The following is a 14,283-nucleotide window of genomic DNA, read 5'->3' on the forward strand; positions in this document are numbered from 1 at the left end:
AGCATCATTAAGGTGTTCCAGGTTATGGTTCATCAACGAAATCAACTTGTGCTGAGCACCAGCGCCAAAATAAAAATAAAAATAAACGCAGAAGCTCCCGCGAGAAAGAGAGAAACTCCAAAGTCGTGTATCTGTCATGTTCAAATCGTGTCATCATAGAGTCACGTGATACCATGACTTTCAAAGATACTTTACCATATACGGATATCGGACATTAACGGTAGCGTTAGCATAGAAGGAAACCAGGGAGCAACATTGACTTCTTTTGCCAGGAAATTTCATTTACAGTCATATGCTTAGCATTATATAGTGATATAGAAGTCCGCCTTTGGTCGAAAAGCGTGGAAAGATGGAAAAGATAGCTAAAACCAATAGAAACTAGAGAAGTTAACCTTCCCGTATCGATATTATTAAGCTTTTCTGAATTTGCGCTTTTTGAATGCCTTTGGAACAGTGCTGATTTTCCCACGCTCGAGTTGCTCACGTTTGAGCTTTCTTTTTCTATCTTTACTCAACTTCGATAGTGCAGTTTCGTCCCGCATCCATATAGGCATACCTTCAATCTGACCACTTGCACGCATAACGTTAACAACATTCTTGATCATATCTGTGTCCTCTTTGGTGTAAAACGTGACCGCTCGTCCGGTACGGCCTGCACGTCCTGTACGTCCGATACGATGGACATACGCCTGTGATGAGTTCGGAACATCGTAGTTGATGATCAAGTTGATACCTTTGAAATCGATACCTCTCGATAAAACATCGGTTGTTATGAGACACCATAACTCTCCGCTTCTAAACCTTGCAATAGCATCTTCACGCTGCTTTTGTGATCTCTCTGCATGGATAACGTCGACATTCAAACCATCATACAAGAGTTCATTGAATAAGGCCTTGGCACGGTCAATACTCTGAAGGAAAATGATGACTGGGGGTTTAAACCCACCATTCTGAATCATGTCACGGATCGCAACAAGTTTACCATGTTCGTCACCACAGTATATTATTTTTTGCTCGATGTTGGAGTTGGCAGCCTCTTTCAAGCCGATTATGACACGTACGGGGTCTTTCATGATACCATGGGCTAGCTCCTCAACATGTGACGTGATGGTGGCAGAGAAAATACTTTTGCATAATTTTGGGCTTGTCAACGCGGAAAGGATTGCATCTGTTTGCTCAAGGAAATCAGACTGGAAAAGACTGTCTGCTTCATCGAAAACCAAGAACTCGACATACGAGAGGTCAAGCGCAGAGTTCTTCACTAGGTCAATCAATCTAAGTGGCGTAGTTACAATGATGTCAAACTTGGAAGCTTTGGAAACCCCGGAACGGAACTTGGAGGCGAGAGATTTGTTCAAATACCCCGTTTTGATACCGAGATTCTCGGTGATTTTATTGAGCTGATTGTTTATTTGCTGGGCCAATTCTTTTGTAGGTGAAATAATCAATCCTTTTATCCTTTTCTCTTCGGAACCTTTGTTTTCGCCCCCTTTTCTCTTCTTTGATCGTATATTTGAGGCCAGAATGTTTTGTACGAGAGGAATCAAGAAAGCTAACGTTTTACCGGAACCGGTAGGAGCACATGCAATCAAATCCCTGTTAAATAGCGCACATGGAATGGCTTCACTTTGGATGGCAGTTGGTTCGTTGAAATTGTTCGCAATCAAGTTTTGCAGTAGGATCTTGGACAACCTGAACCGGCTAATCAAGTCCTCAAAAGAACCAATTGGTAAGGGAACATCGTGTCCGGTAACTTTCGATCCGTTGAGCTTACGTAGCTCTAAGGCTTCTTCTTTCGTAGTGATCTTGACAGGTTCTTGCTTTCTTGTCTCATCATCTTTCACATCGTCATCACTCTCATCCCCATTAACTTTGCTCTCTACTTCTTTAACAATCTTATGTTGTTTGCTGTGAAAGAAGTCTATTTCCTTTTCCACCTGTACATTCAAATCGTTCGACTTTTTCAGTTCAGTTGCAGACTTGACCTTATCAGGAGCTGTAAAATCAGCCTTATAGTCCTTGGATTTGTTTAACGAAGCCCCCCTGCTCAAAACTCTAAAGATATCCATTGCAATGCGTTTTAATCGATTTACACTTTGTTTTAAACTTCAAGTCAGTGTAACTGTACGAATCAGGCAAATAATCGAAGAACCTCAAAGTATCAGTGAAATATATCAGAAAACTTTTCAGATAAAAAAGTGGAACAAAAATATAAATAAAATAAAAAAAAATGCTGAGACACGTAATCAACACTGCCAGGAATACTCGTCTCACTCAGACAACACAAAAATTTTCCAGCGCCGGTGGACGAAAAAAGAGTGGAAAATGGAAAATGGAAAATGGAAAACGAAGAAAGCGGGAGACACTTAGGTAGCGGCAGACATGGGTGAAGAATCTACCAACAGCTAACCGCAAAGGCCAGATCCCACAACGATCCCAGGGTCTGCAGAATCTACATACACTACACTTGAGAACCATAATGCAGTCTATCATCAACAAGCCTGTTACAATAATGGCGTACGAGCACACTGCCAGAGGCCTCCAGTTGAGGAATTTATCCAAAATATCTCAAACCCGTTTATACACGATCAATCATCACAACACACACAGAGCCAACACACACCAACGTCTCACAATTACACAACAACAACATTATCATCATCATCAACAACAACAACAGAGATCGATTGTCTTTGTCCGTGGCCAACGTGTACAAGGCTTAATAAGAGACCCAAGTGAAGTTTTGTCCTCTGATGGTGTAAAATATGGCGCAGAAAGCGACAACTTGGCCCCATTGAAGAACTACCTCAGTTCTCTTAACCTCTCAACGAAAATAGAACTTCCAGATGAACTTTTGCTACAGATTATTACTCACAAGTCTTTTGCTCATGGTTCAAAACCTTATAATGCACACATATCTTTCCTAGGAGAACAGATTCTACAACTCTGTGCGACCAAACATGTGGTTGGAAAATCCAAAAACCTGGATGCTATTGGATCCCTGGCACACCGTATCATGTGGTCTGATAAACTGCTCGCTGCCTTCGCTGAATCAAAGAATATCGACAAGGTGTTTTTCTGTAAAAAAGCCTTACCTGGTGGAAACATTGACAAATTATACAAACCAAAGTCAATTTACTCAACAATCACCTCATCCTTGATTGGCGCTATTGCTTCAAAGTACGGTAAAAATGCTGCTGAGGAGTTTATTGAAAAAGAACTTATTCCTGCTTATAAAAACTAGAAATTTATTGTGGAAACTTGCATGAGACACTTCCATCGAAATATAAGGTTCTTTCACCCCTATACATTAGCCGTCTCCCATCCAGACAACAGTTAACGAGATTATGTACACATGTTTATATATGACGACCACCTTTGATTTTCTCACTCTTCTCTAAGCCTCAATGTTTTCCATTCTTTCTGTTCGATTATGTTTATTTCTTGATCTTACTTGTACATACATGCATAAATTTATGAAACAGATTGGGTGGAAAAAAGGCTGAAGAGCTTGTGAGGAGACAGAACAGCTATATACGTCTGTATAGCTGATATAAATTGTTAGATAATATCAATAAACACTACCTAAAGTACACTAAAAGATGGAAGCGCCACCATCGTAAATTCTTTGCTCTATTCATTTTTTCAACTATTTTATACAATCTTCATAATATGCTCAATGAACAAATACATGTTTTCTAGGAATAGGTTGGGAACCATTGCTCTCACCACGAATAAAGCTTTTAGCTGCGTCACCCCAAATAACTCTTCTTTTATATAGTGCAAGGTCACCACTGATTCCATCAATAGCACTGCACATTATGTCCTTCTGTTCTTCGCTGAGATCTGCTCTGAGATCCATTAACGAAGTTGTGTAGGTTCTTACTATCATCATAATAGCGCCTGATTCGGGTAACCTTGTGACGCACTGCTTCTCGACCCTGAAGAAACATTTGTTGAAGTCTAAATCATTTGGAAAAAGAGGGTGTAGCTTTTCTGCTTCCTCTTTTGTTGCGTGAGAGCCTTTAGGTGCACATAAGTTGGAGTGAGTCTGGAGTGACCAGTTTTGACGAACAATGAACTCATGAGGTTGAACTCTAGAAAAAAACTTATTCATTGAAATCTGCAACTTTTGAAGGTAACCAGGAACAGGTCCATGAATCGCAGTCAAGGACTTGTTAAGCTTTTCCATTGGATTAAAGCCAGCCGGCATCAATGTAATGAAGGAACGTAAAATGTACTCGTCAAGTTGGCCAGTACTAGGATTTTTGAGCATAATTAGCATGTCCTCCTCGATGTTTGTTGCGATTAGTCTAAGAATTTCTTCTTTCTTCATGTCTGCCGGATCAGAAGAAAAAAACTTTCCCGTTATTGTGTTGTGTATCAACGTCTCTTTCTCGGTAAGCACAAAATATTGTGGATATTTTTTCACTAGGAAGTCAAAAATGAACCTGTACATCTCCTTTAAAGCACCAACAGCGGAATCATCACATGCATAAAATTGGGTCTCATCAAATAACTTCTCTCTCAATGCAATTCGGTCTAAGTAAGTGTTTTCCAAAGTAATATAGTCATTTGGATCAAGTTTCTTGAGTGCCAAAGTCATGTTGTAAGGGCCTTTTTTAAAAGGTCTGTAGGGATAAGGTTCCGTTTGTTCCCATTTGAAATCGGCACTGACAGGAGTAATTACTGGAGGAAGAAACTTGGAATTGGTGCTTATGTGTTTTTGTGATTTCCTGCCAGTGTAGAATTTGTACACTGAGAGAACTACCACAAACACTAAAGCAACAGCAAATAGTCCAAATTTCATTTTTACTAAGTAACCAACGAATGTGTTCAGCAGTGTTTCGCTCTGCTTAACTTCTTGTGTGAAGTAAAATACCACATCTATCTTCCATTTTTGGCAGGATGGTGTGCCGACAATGCCTGACTTTAAATATGGACGTAGGGTTTCATTGCAATGTGCCATTAATTCGAACCTAGGTAGTGTTACAGAGATAGGGAGGAAGAGTCCGAATCGAGAATGCTGATAAGCCGCGCAGCCTTCTAGCGTCTCTTTTTCCTTATCGAGCCAGGCACGGACTAAGCGGTTCCAAAGTACCCACACTCATTATCGCCTTCCCAAACCCACAACAAAGGTGATTGCTAAGACAATTACCATTGCAGTATCTAAGTAGCCTGAGATCTATTGTGTGTTATTACAAGAGACAATGAGTTGCGCTAGGAAAGTGCCAGGAAGAAAGATTATGCCGGAGGATGAATTTCCAGATAAGGAGAACGTACAATGTAACAATCTCAATAACGCACCATGCAGCCCGCAAAATACCTAGGTACCAGCTGATATAGACTGCCACCGCTGTCGCTAAAATCCTCATTAGGGCACCGGTCGGCACAGTACAGAAAATGCGCTTCTTCGGGAAGCCCCTAATTTGGGGAGCCGCTTAAACCTTTCCAAAGTTCACCTTATGGTGTCCACTTGATGTAGCGGCTTCTGCGGCGGAAAGGTGTATTGTTCCGCTCCGCCCGGTCAAAGAAGGAATAGAGGATCTTTCTCATCAGAGATAGGGAATTTGGCCTTTTTGGCTTGAAGCGACTAGTATGTTGCTTGTTACCTTTCCCATAATTGATCACAATTACTTTGTACTGGTATCTGCTTCTTTATTCGGTGACCAAACTGAATTATCTGCTAAATCCATTTGCGTTTGGCAAATAAGCCTCACGGCTTCTCAGATACCGTCCTCTGTGTAGATATTACGGGAAATAACGAAATCCGGATAGCCCAGGTAGGGACTTCCGTTTTAAGCAATATACTCGCCTTGCGGAAAGACGTCGGATGTGAGGCTGAGGAAGAGAAAGCAGTAAGATTGACTGGGTTATTCGAACAATTAGAGAAAGACATCTTACGAATATACGAAATAGTTAGTACATAACTATAGCTTGTGTTTACGAGGCGTTTTTAGTGAAGCGAAGGTCTCGTTCTCTGTATTTTCCATCCGGGCTTCGGTCAGCTTAAAAGGTTTTGGGACCTCTAAGGAGGTTGACTCCCCATTAATCACCCTTGCCAGTGCCTTGGCACAAAGCAATACCCGTGGCATCCCATGCCCGTGGAAACCAGCAATTATAAACTTATTTTTTTCTTTTAACATCTCTCCCACATAGGGTAACGTGTCGTCAGTGAGACCTAAAATACCGCTCCAAATACAATCGAGTTTTTCATCAAAGTCCTTCCAAGTATAGTATCTCTCCTTCATGTAATTTGTAAAGAACTCTTTCGTCTTTGGAATAATGGTGCTATCATCAACAACGTTATAGAAAGAGTCGAGGTTGTCACCATAGACGGGTTTTCCGCCGCCGACAATAACTGACCCATCACCCCTGTTGATGAGATAGTCATAATCTTCACTTGAATATCTGAGAGCATAAGTGTTGGTCAAATGGGGAGTACGTTTGGATGGGTCAGCAGAGGTAATACGCGAAACTACACCCTTGACTGGAATGATTTTGTTTTCAAACCCGGGTTCGACAGAAACAGTATATCCGTTTGTAGCAACAATTAATTTTTTGGTGATGACGTCTCCCCTTGGTGTTTTCACCAAATATCTACCATCATTCAATCTTTTTGTTTTCAGAACAGGAGTGTTGGCTTGAACCTGCAAGCCACGAGCAATGCATATTCTGAGGAGAGATATAACCAATTTGTATGGCCAGAGATGCCCCGTAGTATAGGTCAAACATACAGGAGATTTTTCAACCTTGGAAATAGTCTTGGCTTCATCGCCAAAATTGATCTGTAGATCGTGCATGTAGTTCACATAAGAGTTCTTAGAAACCGAATTGTAGCCGCTTATGGCTTTATCCATGCCAGATTTGTCAAAGTGTATATCGCAGGCTCGAGTGATAACAAAATTGCAATCGATTTTCTCTTCTTCAACTAAAGCTTTTGTAGCCCTTATATGGTCATATTCAAAATTGTGAATAGAAGCAGCATCTTTCTCACCGTATTTCCGAAGAAAGCCTTCGTAACCATAGTACAAATCACACTTCAAATGCCCGCCGTTCCGTGAAGTAGCTCCATTACAAATGTTTCTGGCCTCAAACATTAAGATTGACTTGTTAGATGGGTTTCCCTTTAGCAGGTAGTATGCAGTAGCAGTTCCAGAATAACCGGATCCAATGATCACAGTATCCATTTCTTTTGGAAGTTCTTCAGAACTCCTGTAGCCTTTGATATCATCTTCTTCGGCACTAAGCCAGAAAGACCTCGTGGAATTAGCAACCGGCAAATACTTAGACATTCTCAGTGAAATAGCAAACCTCTCTTGTTTCTGTCATATAATATATAGGAAAAGTGAAATGACACTGACGATAAAAGTATTGGAAAGTCACAATCTTCTATATATATCCCAGTAGCAGGAAAAATTCAGACAAAGACAACAAAAGAAGTAGGAGAGATGCAGTTCTCAAAAATAGTACATACCTAGACTCTTTCCACAACATTGAGCTCTGGCTGGGAATAACGCTTTCCCTTGGGTTTCGAGTTTTACATGGTGCTTGCTGCATGGAAAAACCCCGATAGTTGCTAGCTAGCTCCTCGTTTATAGCGCCAAAAGATAAGAGTCCTCGGTAAAAAATGGCCCCGCTGCGGATAAGACAGGTTTTTCCAAGCCACCTTTTTACAGTCCTTATCACCTATCTATTATTGATCAGTTCCCTCCTTCCAACTTTAAAAGCTTTAAAATACTATTTTCGAAGACGGAAGCTACTTTCCGCCGATGATACAGGTGATTAGGCTCAATCCAGATCATAGTTGTGCAATATGCACTCATTGCTATCGTAGTTGCCTGGTTTTATTCCAGCATTTGGACCTCTTCTAACATGAGCTTATCTTAGCCTCACAAACGAAAAGATCAGTCCGCTCAATGGTGCTTTATTTAAAAATGACTTATCTAGTCTTCATTTTTTTCAGTCGGTATTGTGTTTCAATTATCCGTTCCGACAGAATTTCATGAACATACCATTCACTAGCTAAAGACATAATACAGATGGAGAGAGAAGAATTTGTGAATGGAGTGCCAGGTACGGAACTACTTGTTGATATCAAGAAGGACAACGAAAATGTCATTGAGGGAGCTGAGATTGTTTATATACCTCCTCCAACTGAATGTGGAGCTGATCCATTGGGTTGGGCAAGGTACAAGAAATACTGGCAGTTATTTGTTGTTTCCTTATACGCATGTTGCTTTGCTTATGGTGAAAATAATTTAGGTGCCGCATGGACAACTGTGTCAGAAGACATTGGAGTAAACATGAATAACATGAATGGAGGAAGTGCTTTAAATTGGCTTTTACTTGGGTTCTTCAATGTTTTATGGATTCCAACTGCAATGAAGATAGGAAGGAAGCCGGTTTTTATTGCAACTACTGTCATTGCCTCATGCGCCATGGTTTGGATTGGTAAATGTAACGGTAATGCTCAGTGGTTTTTGGCAATGACGGTAAATGGCTTAGGTGTTGCAGGTTACGAAGCAATGATTCAGCTCACCATCTTCGACACTTTCTTTGTTCACGAGAGAGGTAGAGCATTGGCCGTATACCTATCCTCACAGCAACTTGGTAGTGTTATTGGTTTGGTTTCTGGTGGAGCACAAGCAGATACAATTGGTTGGAGATGGTCGCAATACATTGTTGCAATTGCTGATGCTGTCGTTTTTGTGTTGTTCGTATTCACGTTCCAAGAAACGCTATTTCCAAGATTTTTGTTCGAAAGAGGCGAACACTCAAAATTCTTGGAACAGATGAAATCCGGTGAAGTTGAATATCTTGATGACAGCCCCCAAACTAGTACTCATCTGCTAGATAGAAAAGAGAATATTGAAGTTGATCTTACTGATGGGGTCTCCGAGTACGAAATTCCTAACGCTCAGGATTTTCCTGCTCCATCATGGGGAAAAATTGTCACCAAATGGTGGGTTTATTACCCTCAAGACAAAACCACCTTTTGGCAATACTTCCGTCGTCCATTTATTTTATTCACCTTTCCTAACATACTCTATGCTGGTTTCAACTTTGGATTTGGGGGTACTGCGGGTATGCTTTCATTCAGTACTATTGCAGAAATCTTGATGGAAGATCCTTATAATTACTCAACTTCAACAACTGGCTTGATGTGTCTAGGTTCCCTCGTAGGAAGTGGCCTAGGTGGGTTGGCCGGATCGTTATCAGACTATATTGTCATCTTTTTTGCTAAAAGAAACAATGGTGTGAAGGAGCCAGAAATGAGATTGTTTGCGATGATTTTTCCTTTCTGTTTTGGAGCAATTGGCTACATGATGTACGGTTGGGGCGCAGAGCAAGGTGATGCATGGCCTGTGATTTCGGTTGGGATTGGTTTTATGACAGCTCAACAGGTTTCATCCTGTTCTATTGCTACATCGTACGCCATGGATTGTTTCCGAGGCATATCGGGCGAGTTGGTCGTAGTTTTGGCAATCTTTTCTGCATGTATTAACTTTGCCGTTAGTTATTCATGCCAAGAATTTTTGACAGCTGTTGGTTACGGATGGCTTATGTTTTTCTGGGCCATGCTTGTGTTGTCGGCGAATGCCTCTGCAGTTTTAGTGATGTTCCAAGGCAAGTCCTGGAGAAAGCGTAGTGCCGACAAGTATTTTAAATTTGTTGCGGAAGGAAAGCAGTAGAGAAAATATAGACAGTTTTTGTTTGGCTCTTTTCTGAAATTGGTGTACTTGTATCCACCGATAATATTTTTATAATATCCTATTCATGTTTTGTCGTAGTTTTGCCAGATTTTTATTGTTTTTCATTCAATCATCTTCGGGCTACTTTTGCGTAAACTAGATTGGTTTGCTTCTGATAAAACATCTTTCTCAATGTGATACCAAAAATTGGTCTGCACGTTAGGTGAATTGAAGAAATACGTCTAACCGGGTCGAGCCATCGATTCCTTGTATCAACAAGAATATATATATTGAGCATGTATGCATAGACATATACCTATATATAATGACATAACGAATAAATAAATTTTAACGAAATAAATATGGCATCAGTGGGGGAGAAGCCACTACTTTCCAATCAGTGAGAAAAACCGGCGTTGCAAATCAGAATCTAGTGTTCAGCATAACCGACAACATTTCTTCTACCGACGATTTCACCAAGAGAGAAAAAACCAACGATTTGAATGAAGTAGCAGATGTATCTGAGAATTTCGTCCTTGCTGAAGCCTTGTGCGTTCTTAGCAACGAGGTCAGCAAATGCCTTTGGGTCCTTTGCAAAGGAGTCGGCTTGCTTCAAAGCACATTCGTAGACCTTGGTGACTTCAGCAACAGTAGGTGGAGCTAGTCCTTCCTTGACGTAAACGGACTTGGAGAGTTCTAAGGCAACCTTGGTGTAGTAGACAGATTTTTCTGAGAAAGCTAGCAGACAAAAAAGAACGGGGAGTATCCGGGGACTCCTTATCCAGCATTAGTTAGTAATCTTGTTCGCATATTAGACAAATTGGACGGAAAATAACAACACTACCTACATGCAATGGTCTGTGCAAGGGAGGATGCAGATCTTCTGGCAACAGGTTGTGCTTTGGAAGCAGCAGCTACAGCTCTGATGGATTGTCTGGCAAACATTGTTTATCTGGCTTGGTTGCAATGGGTATATCTGCTGATACAGAGGGGATCTGAATTAAAGGCTCCAGGATCCGCTTTTCATCAGCACTTTTCCGTCAACTCCATCCATAGTCGCTCAAGCTGTCCATTTTCGCAGCGTACCCCATAATTGGTTCCTTGCTTTCCCCGTTGCGCTGCAGAATCGGTAGCGGGATTTCGGTGCTCCTGTTGGCTGAAGAGGGCTACGAACTGGTGTACAGTGCTTGTCACTTCAAGGTGCTGCTGGAGGCATGCTAGTATTGTCTGGCTGCTGCTTCCTCCAGACTGGTGTTCAGCTCGTGGCCCATTGTGCAGCTATCCCCTGCTGCTTCTAACACCAGGGCTGCGTAACCACAAGACCACCACCTCCGCTTACGTAATCGGTTTGTACACACTTTCAAATTTGACAGTTTCTAGATTAAGTTATTATAGTAATGAAATGTCAACTCTAAAGAGAGTTTTCTAGTGTACAGAGTTATACAACGTGCCTGTTGATGGCAACTCTTCTATGGTTACTTTGTCCAAAGACAATGACTTTCCCATCTCCTTCCAGTCTTCTCACAGACTCGCCTAGGTCGTGATTGTCCACACGCAGTCCCTCACGTAATTTCTCGACTTCATCGGCTAGGCCAGGCCAGTCAATTTCCCCGGCGGTCTCTAGCACCTTGATGATGTCCTTGTCGAGTTCTTCCTTACGACGTCTTTCCTCCACACTCACACCAGTCTGAATCAAGTCCATGTCGATACGTCCCGTCAAAGGATCTGTAGCGTAGTCCTTGATAGCAGACTTCATTAATCTCACTGCTTCGACGACGTCCTCCAACAACACTACCTCTCGCAAATGGAGTTTGGCATGTGCTTCGGATAATCTGATCAATGATTCCAATTGACGGGTTGTTGCAGTAATCCGCTTTTCGGAACCACCGCCCCGTGAATCTTCGCCGGCACGACGCATCTGGACATAAGAGGAAACTAATTCGTCTCTGGCCTCCTCTGTCAACTTCGGATGAATATTTTCTTTTGAGTACTGGATGTAACCCGTGAGGAACTCAACAGGTAAAATTTCTTCGGTGGCCGCACTTGACATACGATCTTCAAGGTACATGCTGGCAATGTGTTTCGCCAACTGCTCGTCCAACTTCTTGTCGACCTTGTCCAAAATTAAAAACACTAGGTCAAATCTGGACAACAATGGGGGAGGAAGATCGATGTTTTTGGTGACTGGCAAATTTGGGTTATAACGCGATTGAATAGGGTTGGCAGAGGCCAAAATGGAGGTACGAGCATTCAACGTCGTAATGATACCTGCTTTGGCAATGGAAATGGTCTGCTGTTCCATGACTTCGTGCAACACCGACCTTGTCTGATCGCTCATTTTGTCAAATTCATCGATGCAACAAACACCTCCATCTGATAGCACAAGAGCACCGCTCTCCAAAACCAACTGTTTTGTCTCAATATCTCTCGTCACATATGCTGTTAACCCGACAGCGGAGGATCCCTTACCACTCGTGTAAATACCTCTTGGTGCAATCTTGTGAACGTACTGTAAAATTTGAGACTTCGAAGTGGATGGGTCACCACATAGTAGAATATTGATGTCACCTCTTGTTCTCGATCCCTTCTTGAAATCTTTATTAGCGCCTCCAAACAATTGAAGTAGAAGTCCCTTTTTTACGTCGTCCATTTCAAAGATAGAGGGTGCTAAGGATCTAGCAAGCAACTGGTAGACATCGGGTCTTCTTGCAACGCGGCGGATTTTCTCAACTTCATCCTCAGATAGCTTTCTGATCTCGTCGACTTCTTCTTGCTCTCGTAGTTCGTTTTCAATTGTGGAAACATCAACACCGATACGGTGCTTATCAACCTTCTTGATATGAACGACATCTAGATATGTTTTGAACAAGCTTTTCACGACTCTTAATCTCGGACTCACCTTGACAGGAGATGATTTGAAGATACCGCACACTTCCACACGGTCACCTGCTCTGCAGGAATCGACCAACTCGTCGTAAATACATAACGAAACGGAATGCGGTGTCTGCCCATCGGGGACAATATCAGGGGTCTCCTGCAACTTGACGATTTGCTTGTTGGCAAAAGTGGATCTATTGTGAATCAACTGCATAGAGTTCGACGAGTTACAGATCTGCCTTGGACACTTTCTTGGCTCCTGAATGATACCTCTGTCATTTTCCACTACCACTGTGTGGTCGCAAACGTTACACTTGAAAAATGCTGTTTTCATGTCCGGTAAGATCGGGGTAGAGCGGATGACCAAACCTTTGATGGAAACCAACTTGTCAATGTCCTGCGGGTTGAGTTCTCTCATCCCCTTTTTGTTGCCAATGTTGTACGGACGCACCTTGTATAACTTCGACTCAATGTCATTGACGAGTGCAAGCGTTTCTGGGGTATCTCTGTATTCTGGGTCATCGAGCACTATTGAGACCAAGCAGTCTTTGACAGTCTGGTCCATGATGGGGATAACTTCTTGAGGGTAGAGGATCAAGTGCGTGGCAAGCGTGCGCGTCGAGGCAACGGCCATCAAGTTCTGCACGTCTAGGTTCAAGTTTGTTGCACCTGTGTCCTTGAGGACATTGAGCATCTGCACGTAGTAGGGCCGGTCGCCGGCAGGGTCGACAATGTCGTCGTTCCCATCGTACGCGTACCGGTCGTTCATTTTGAAGGTCATGATAAAGTTCCGGAACCGGTCAGTCACGTTCTCGATCGAAACGTTCGTACCCCAGATGACACGGATAGGAGTGCTGTCTTCGGCGTCGCCCAGGTCGTGCCCATTCCCACGATCGGAGGCGCCGCTGTGGGCATGTCCGGCTTCACTGCTCACTCCCTCTGGGGGCGCAGGTCCGTCCGAATCGGCAAACGACGACGACGAGAATGAGGGGATAATCCGTCGGGGGGTGCCGTCAGCGTTACCGCCGCCGCTTCTGTTCGTGTCCGACGACAAGTCGGAGCCCAGTCTGCCAGGCATCGGCGAAGAGTCCGTTCCGCTTCTTGGCTCGTTGAAAAACCGTCTGCGCATCGGCGACGAGAACACATCCGAGCTGTTGATGTCTCCTCTACCACGGTACCTCTGACGGGAGAGACCCTCGGTCGAGCGGAGGATATCTGAGGACGGGTGTGGTGTATGCTGGCTCCGTGGTCTTGCGCCGGTACTGCTTTCCGGGGCTGCAGCCGGCGACGACGACTGCGGCAGAAAGAGCGGCGACGACGGAACGTGTGCCGGACTCGATCCTGGCTGCTGTGACTGGCTCCTGCTGGCGGTGGTCTCTTCTGTATTTGAGGCTCCGTTGCCGTTTTCGTGTTCGCCAGCATCGGGCATCATGGCGTCGTCTTCCCCGAATGCCGGGGAAGAGGGGATTGGCGGAGACGAGGACATGCTGTTCTACTTCTCCTGGTGGCTTTCTGCTGCTGCTGTTACTATCGACGTCCTTCTATTGCCTCTTTCTCTTCTCCGCTTTCTTTTCCATCTGCAACATGTTTCATTTCACCACCTTTACGCCTTCTCGCGTTCTCGTTTCGGCGAGGCTTCCTGTCTCTTTCACTGGGCGCGTGCTGCCCACTTCTGGCCAGGCCGCCGCCGGACATTAAAAGGAGCAGCTGC

At 43.3% G+C, this 14,283-nt stretch overlaps 7 protein-coding genes across 7 annotated transcripts; 2 read left to right on the forward strand and 5 right to left on the reverse strand.

Moving 5' to 3' along the window:
- Positions 1-242: 242 nt before the first annotated feature.
- Positions 243-2,125, reverse strand: PICMEDRAFT_15761 (hypothetical protein). The gene has a single exon (XM_019160951.1). The coding sequence runs from the start codon at positions 2,067-2,069 to the stop codon at positions 411-413; it is 1,659 nt and encodes a 552-aa protein (XP_019019000.1). The 5' UTR covers positions 2,070-2,125; the 3' UTR covers positions 243-410.
- Positions 2,126-2,411: 286 nt separating this feature from the next.
- On the forward strand, positions 2,412-3,521 carry PICMEDRAFT_15763 (hypothetical protein). The gene has a single exon (XM_019160952.1). It carries the CDS (start codon positions 2,480-2,482, stop codon positions 3,242-3,244), a length of 765 nt encoding a protein of 254 aa, XP_019019001.1. The 5' UTR covers positions 2,412-2,479; the 3' UTR covers positions 3,245-3,521.
- A 117-nt stretch (positions 3,522-3,638) lies between these two features.
- On the reverse strand, positions 3,639-4,687 carry PICMEDRAFT_41523 (hypothetical protein). Its single transcript, XM_019163115.1, has one exon. It carries the CDS (start codon positions 4,604-4,606, stop codon positions 3,677-3,679), a length of 930 nt encoding a protein of 309 aa, XP_019019002.1. The 5' UTR covers positions 4,607-4,687; the 3' UTR covers positions 3,639-3,676.
- Positions 4,688-5,868: 1,181 nt separating this feature from the next.
- On the reverse strand, positions 5,869-7,326 carry PICMEDRAFT_15765 (hypothetical protein). The gene has a single exon (XM_019160953.1). The coding sequence runs from the start codon at positions 7,293-7,295 to the stop codon at positions 5,931-5,933; it is 1,365 nt and encodes a 454-aa protein (XP_019019003.1). The 5' UTR covers positions 7,296-7,326; the 3' UTR covers positions 5,869-5,930.
- Positions 7,327-8,042: 716 nt separating this feature from the next.
- On the forward strand, positions 8,043-9,695 carry PICMEDRAFT_31448 (hypothetical protein; the record flags this gene model as incomplete). Its single annotated transcript, XM_019162701.1, has 2 exons — positions 8,043-8,805; positions 8,878-9,695. The coding sequence occupies 2 exons, from the start codon at positions 8,043-8,045 to the stop codon at positions 9,693-9,695; spliced, it is 1,581 nt and encodes a 526-aa protein (XP_019019004.1).
- Positions 9,696-10,045: 350 nt separating this feature from the next.
- PICMEDRAFT_15767 (hypothetical protein) lies at positions 10,046-10,686 on the reverse strand. Its single transcript, XM_019160954.1, has 2 exons — positions 10,544-10,686; positions 10,046-10,433 (listed from the first exon to the last, which is right to left on the reverse strand). Exons 1-2 carry the CDS (start codon positions 10,638-10,640, stop codon positions 10,126-10,128), a joined length of 405 nt encoding a protein of 134 aa, XP_019019005.1. The 5' UTR covers positions 10,641-10,686; the 3' UTR covers positions 10,046-10,125.
- Positions 10,687-11,034: 348 nt separating this feature from the next.
- PICMEDRAFT_15768 (hypothetical protein) lies at positions 11,035-14,234 on the reverse strand. The gene has a single exon (XM_019160955.1). It carries the CDS (start codon positions 14,056-14,058, stop codon positions 11,134-11,136), a length of 2,925 nt encoding a protein of 974 aa, XP_019019006.1. The 5' UTR covers positions 14,059-14,234; the 3' UTR covers positions 11,035-11,133.
- Between the last annotated feature and the right edge of the window lie 49 nt (positions 14,235-14,283).

The sequence above is a fragment of the Pichia membranifaciens genome (genome assembly GCF_001661235.1).
Source record: "Pichia membranifaciens NRRL Y-2026 unplaced genomic scaffold PICMEscaffold_2, whole genome shotgun sequence".
NCBI classification, from domain to species: domain Eukaryota; kingdom Fungi; phylum Ascomycota; class Pichiomycetes; order Pichiales; family Pichiaceae; genus Pichia; species Pichia membranifaciens.

What these genes read in the sequence shown, in the direction of transcription:
- PICMEDRAFT_15765 (XM_019160953.1), bottom strand. Translation starts at nt 7,295, where the DNA reads ATGTCTAAGTATTTGCCGGTTGCTAATTCCACGAGGTCTTTCTGGCTT.
- PICMEDRAFT_15761 (XM_019160951.1), bottom strand. Translation starts at nt 2,069, where the DNA reads ATGGATATCTTTAGAGTTTTGAGCAGGGGGGCTTCGTTAAACAAATCC.
- PICMEDRAFT_41523 (XM_019163115.1), bottom strand. Translation starts at nt 4,606, where the DNA reads ATGACTTTGGCACTCAAGAAACTTGATCCAAATGACTATATTACTTTG.
- PICMEDRAFT_15763 (XM_019160952.1), top strand. Translation starts at nt 2,480, where the DNA reads ATGCAGTCTATCATCAACAAGCCTGTTACAATAATGGCGTACGAGCAC.
- PICMEDRAFT_15767 (XM_019160954.1), bottom strand. Translation starts at nt 10,640, where the DNA reads ATGTTTGCCAGACAATCCATCAGAGCTGTAGCTGCTGCTTCCAAAGCA. An exon ending in CCTTGCACAGACCATTGCAT is followed by an intron (nt 10,434 to 10,543) that starts GTAGGTAGTGTT and finishes TTTGTCTGCTAG; the next exon opens with CTTTCTCAGAAAAATCTGTC.
- PICMEDRAFT_15768 (XM_019160955.1), bottom strand. Translation starts at nt 14,058, where the DNA reads ATGTCCTCGTCTCCGCCAATCCCCTCTTCCCCGGCATTCGGGGAAGAC.